At 44.3% G+C, this 5,621-nt stretch overlaps 1 protein-coding gene across 1 annotated transcript; it reads right to left on the bottom strand.

Annotated features, from left to right (window-relative positions):
- Positions 1–2,122: 2,122 nt before the first annotated feature.
- On the bottom strand, positions 2,123–3,192 carry sp6 (Sp6 transcription factor). Its single transcript, XM_037690110.1, has one exon. It carries the CDS (start codon positions 3,116–3,118, stop codon positions 2,225–2,227), a length of 894 nt encoding a protein of 297 aa, XP_037546038.1. The 5' UTR covers positions 3,119–3,192; the 3' UTR covers positions 2,123–2,224.
- Positions 3,193–5,621: the final 2,429 nt, after the last annotated feature.

Genomic DNA, 5,621 nt, shown 5'->3' with positions numbered 1-5,621 from the left:
GTTAACTAGCTGCTGGGTATTAGCTAGCTGTTGGACGTTAGCTAGCTTCTAGGCATTAGCTAGTTGCTAGGCATTAGCTAGTCACTAGGCGTTAACTAGCTGCTCGCCAACGTGAAACTAAATTACTTTAAATTTTAATAAAAAAAAAATAGTTTTTCTGTACAGGCCTATATATTTGACTATTGTAACCATTATTACAAGTTTTGAAGATTAGAGTAGCCGTTTTAAGACAACAAAAATCGTCTTTGGCGGTGGCCCAGCTAGCCAACTTGTTATTAGCTTGTGAACAGAGTCCTAGCAGGGCCACTGCCAAAGCAAAGTTCTGTTGTTGTAATTTGTTAAAAAGGTTTTAACAGTTGAAGCAAATACGTGTATAAAGCTTCACACGATAATAGTTTCACGTTACACAAGTATTTTGGCAGAAATAGTTTAAGAAGTGGCAAAACTGCAGCAGAAACATTATAGTTAGCTGATAGATATCAGCTAGCTGCCACAATCTGCACTTATAAATAATCCTCAGAGTTTTGTCTAAATAACTATAATTTAATGTAACGCTTTATAAAACAATATCAGTTTTTAAATTTACTTTCTTTATTTACTTTGAAATTAGCCAGGCTAACAAACCATTAGCTTGTCCACACGGTCTTAGCGAGGCATCTTTCAAAGCAGATATCTGTTGTTGTAATTTTCTCAAGTTGTCCAACGGTTCATGAAAATGCTACTTTAAACTTTCACATGCAAACAGTTTCATATTACTCAAGTATTTTGATAGAAACATATCGGTATTTCAGCTGGAACTGAAGCAGAAGTATTACTGCTAGCTGCTAATTAGCCGTTACCGTTTGCACTTGCATACAATTCAATGTAAATCACTACAGAAACTGAAATAAAAGTTTTTTTTACAACCTTGTTTTATGATTAAATTTGGAAACTGAAGTTGATCCGAGATGTATTTTGATCTTGGTTTCCTTCAGACTAGCTGTGTGCTCGTTAAACGGGTCAGAATCAAACTGCTCCTCCAACCTGATGTTCACATCTACAACAGGTAAGATATTAACTGCTTATAACCTTTTTACAGAAGCCCACTTCAAAAGATCTGAACTACAGTATACTCTAAAATAACTTTTACTGTTAAAAGTCTTATTAAACATTTATTTATAGTATTCCAGCGGACATATAGTTCCAATCTATTTGGAAACTCATTTTTGTTCACCACAAACATTTGACCTGTTTATTTCCTTCTTGTCAGTCGTTTAACGTTTTAAAGTTTTACTGCAGATCTTCACCATTAACAGTTTATTTTAAAGTGAAGCTAAAACCTCTCAGCTGCTTTTCGCTGTAAAGTCTGCTTGAATAAAGCAACTACAAACCCATAAAGTTTGAGAGCTAAAACACAAAGTGCAGCAGAGACTGGTGACAATTTTTCCCTCGTGGAACCTCGTTCACATTTATCGCAGCCTTTGATCCGTTGCTAAGAAGAAATATTGTCACGTGCAGCTTAAGGTCTCGTGTTTCTTAAGGCTGGATGTTTCTTTCAGTCCCATCAACCGGCGGTGTTGACAGGACGGATCTGAGAGGTTGTGTCTGTTTTTGTTGCCGTCCTCAGCGTGTCCCGACAGATTCGTGCAACCAGGCGGTATTTTCTGTCCAGGTCCAGGAAGGCCTCTCATCACTCTTTTCTACCGTCAGTTTGTTGGCGAAGTGGGTCTCCGTTTCATCTCGAGCACCTGTTCACGCTTTCCTGCTGACGTTTGTTGTCGATAAGTGCTTTACCACTGAGATGAGCCGTTACAGTGCATGAAATGAAGTATTTTAATGATTCTGAATGTTCTCTGTTGCCTTCCAGTTCAGTAGGAAGCACACGTCTCGAGTAGAAAATGCATCATGATCGTGTCATTTTTTCTTAAAATATAACTCCGTTCTCTGCGGGAGGTTCGTGAAGTTCCGCTGAAAGCTACAGATCCTGATTTTCGGACTCCGTTAAACAAACGGGAAGAAAACTCTCCTGGGCTGCAAAGAAACAAACTGTGTTTTTCTGTGTCGTTGCATCACGATTACCGCCTCAGTCCGGCGAATTCACAGAACCACAGTCGTGATTTGTCCCTTCCAGCTTCCATCAGTAAAAGTTCGTCCAAATCTTTCCTCTACGCTCTATTCTAAGCTACGACTCCTCCACGGCAGAACGTGAACTCCTAACTACGCGAGCGTCTCTGAAGGGATGCAACTAGCCGGACTGCTCCGTCACCGTCGGTTCCGTCTCACATTTCAGCTTCAGCAGAGGCTCGGTGCTGTCAGACACGTTTGATGAAGACTGTGGCTGCGTAGCTTCGTCAAAGCCTTTCTCCACCCTCCCGTCTCCGTTCGCCTCACCGTGAGAGGGCGGGGACTCGTGCGTGCGCATGTGCTTGGCCAGGTGGTCGTTGCGCATGAACACCCTGGGGCACAGCGCGCAGCTGAACTTCTTGGCTCCGGTGTGGGTCTGTAGGTGGCGCTGTAGTTCGTCGGAGCGGGTGAACCGCTTGCCGCAGAAGAGCCAGTTGCAGACGAACGGACGGTCGCCGCTGTGCCAGCGCAGGTGCGCCTTCAGGTGGGAGGTCTTGGCGTAGGCTTTGCCGCAGCCGGGGATGTGGCAGTTGTGCATGTGCTTCCTCCTGCTGTCGTCAGCGCTCTGGCCCATTTGCTCGGCATGGACGCAGTTGGGGCAGCGGCACACGGCTTGGCCCCCGCCTCGAGAGGAGGAGCGGCGCTGGGGCTTGGGCCGAGCCGACACGGAGCTCTCCTGAGGTTCCTCCAAGGAGAAGGCTTCCTGCTGAAGCATCTCTGGCGCCATCGGCTCCATCTTGAACCCGTCCTGAGGGAAGAGGTGGGACGAGTGTGAAGCGTGCTGAGCCGGGGGGAGGGCACACAGCTGTGGGTCAGAACCGTAAGGTCCTAACGAGGGCTGCAGACCCATAGAGCTGCCTGGACTCACAGAGGGCAAGCCTTGACCCGTCTGCAGATCTATCCAGCTCCCAGCCTGCACATCACGATGGAGGTCCCACCAGGATGGGATGTTCATGTCCTCGGAGCTGCCACTAGGTGGTGCTGTCCGTAACCAGGGCTCGTAAGGGTGGGCCATGAGGGCGAACGGTATCAAGGAAGAACTCAAGAGGAGGTCCGCAACTCAAGGAGTCGATTAGAGTCTTTTCAAACAACGCTGAGAAGATCGCCACACGGCAGGGAGGTCAAACTTTTAACAAACCTGCAAAGAGAAAGAAAAAAATATGACAATCTGTTTTAGGTTTCAAAGCCAACATCTTACTGTTAACATTTGCAAGAGAGTAAAAGGTAAAATAAATGTTACTAAAAGGAATGCATTATTTTACGATACGATAAATAAGGAATCAAAAAATGCATTTATAATGGATTTCAATGTGGTCAGCTTTTCTGCTGAGGACCACTAGAGGGCAGTGACATTCCTGAGAGGTTACTGAAGCGTTTAAAGCAACTTAGTTAGTCAGAGACAGGTTTCTGAGGGGTATTATGTCCTGAGGAAAAAGTAAGAGAACTTTCAACTCATGAGAAGGCAGCGAACCAAGAGTCAGATGAACCTTTAAGTCTACCTGAAGCATCGTGACTGTTCGAGAACAATTACATTTTTTTCACATTTTATTAAGCACAAAAAATATCTATTTAATATTAGTTTGATGCTAACATTTGAAAAACAACAAAAAAAACCTCAAATGTACACTACATGAAATCTGTACATTTTAAATTCTCATTTCATCTGCTCTCAAGATATAATGAAAAAAATTACAGCTAATTTTAAATTTGTCAAAATGAGTTTAACCTTTTGGTTCGGCCTTTTCGTTTATACAAATCTTTGTTCCAGGCTGTTCAAATAGCGATCTGCAACGGGTAAGATATTGATGGTTCATAACTTTTCCTGCTCTTCAGATGATACGAGGCGGTTGTTTCTGAGCAGAACCAGCAGACGCCGAGGCCTAAATCCTCCTACAACTTTTAAATAAACAGCTCTAGGTGCGCCTCCCTGGTTGCCACAGATACCGCGGTTCTCACGCCGTGTGGCCGTGGAGACAGGAGACGGCGGAGGGGAGGGCGGGGGACGTAGACGTGTCCAGACAGAGGCCTGCCACTAGCATCCGCTGCCAGGTACTTCCCATGAAGGGGCCGTCAAAAACAACATCACGGGCCAGAGCCGGGGGGGTTGGGGGGGCGATGACAGGAGAGCAGTTTGGGAAAGGAAGGAGTTCAAGGGAGGTATGGCTGAGGGCCAAGGCCTATTTGTACGTCTGTGAGACGTGTGGAGATGAAACCTGGCAGACAGGAGGAGGTTTTTTTCATGAATCATACATGATTTACAACAACAGCCTCCCGGCGAGTTGGAGGAGAGGAGCCATGGAGGTCGTCCCACGTCTCCGCATCAACATTCAGGAGCCTGAGAACAATAACGGGAGGACAATTACTTTACGTGTATAATTATGGGCGCACGCTCCGAAATCACATCCTGTCCTAGAACACGCTTCAGGAATGTTCGCTTTACGCACATGTCAGCCTCGTCATCGGACATGCCGCGCAGGGGGCGGAGCTCTTACGTCCACAGGAAGCCGGTTAAATCTGGTTTCTGTGACGTCAGCTCAAGTTAAACCTCAGCTTTTACCTGGAACGTCTACAGCAAACGTTCCAGCAAACGTTCCAGCGAACGTTCCTCGAAGGAACTTGTGTCTATTGACAAATGTCCGGGGTTGAGAAATGATATGTCGAAGGTCAAACCGTGACGAGTAATCTCCTGAGAGACGTCGTGCTCAGATCAGTTGTTGAGAACGACACTTCGCTACTAATTTTAGCTCGCAGTCTGTCAAATTCGATTGAGTTGAAGTCAGTTTAGCATTTTCTGATTGCTTTGTCGTGGCAGCCTTATTCAGTCTGGTTGACTCAAGTGTTTTTACGTTTTGAAATTTTCATTAAAAAGATCTCCGACTAGTGGAAATAACGGATTTATTTGGTAGAGAATTAATTCAATTATATGTATTTATAAAAACGAGACTGTAAAAATACTATAGTTTTTATATATATTTTTATATTGACACATGGACGCCACCATTTTATTTACGCTGCAATGCATTTTGGGTAAATGACAGACTGGTTGCTCCAGTGTGAGCGCCATTCAGCTTGAATGTTAATTTTGGATATTAACTGATGTTCAGCCTTTAATTTGAACTGGAGCGAGTTGACAGAGAGGACAATGTAAAAATGAGACATTAGCTCGAGAGCTAACATATATGGCATTATCTCCAGCGCTAATACTTATGGCGTTAGCTTCAGTGCTAATATATATGGCGTTAGCACCAAAACTAATATTTATGGTTTTAACACCAGAGATAATATATAAGGCATTAGCGCCAGAGCTAATATATATGGTGTTAGCTCTGGAGCTAATATATATGGTGTTAGCTCCAGACTCAGAGCTAATGTATATTGCATTAGCTTTAGAGCTAATATGGCGTTAGCACCAAAGCTAATGTATATGGTGTTAGCGGCAGAGCTAATATATATAGTGTTAGCTCTGGGGCTAATATATAAGGCCTTAGCGCTGGAGCTAATATATATGGTGTTAGCTC

Source organism: Nematolebias whitei, chromosome 16 (assembly GCF_014905685.2).
Source record: "Nematolebias whitei isolate Nwh7 chromosome 16, NemWhi1, whole genome shotgun sequence".
Taxonomy (NCBI): Eukaryota; Metazoa; Chordata; class Actinopteri; order Cyprinodontiformes; family Rivulidae; genus Nematolebias; species Nematolebias whitei.
Note: the sequence above shows the minus strand (reverse complement) of the source record. Positions and strands in the feature narration are given on the sequence as shown.

Excerpts from the sequence above, each read along its gene's own strand:
- sp6 (XM_037690110.1), bottom strand. The coding sequence starts at position 3,118 with ATGGCCCACCCTTACGAGCCCTGGTTACGGACAGCACCACCTAGTGGC.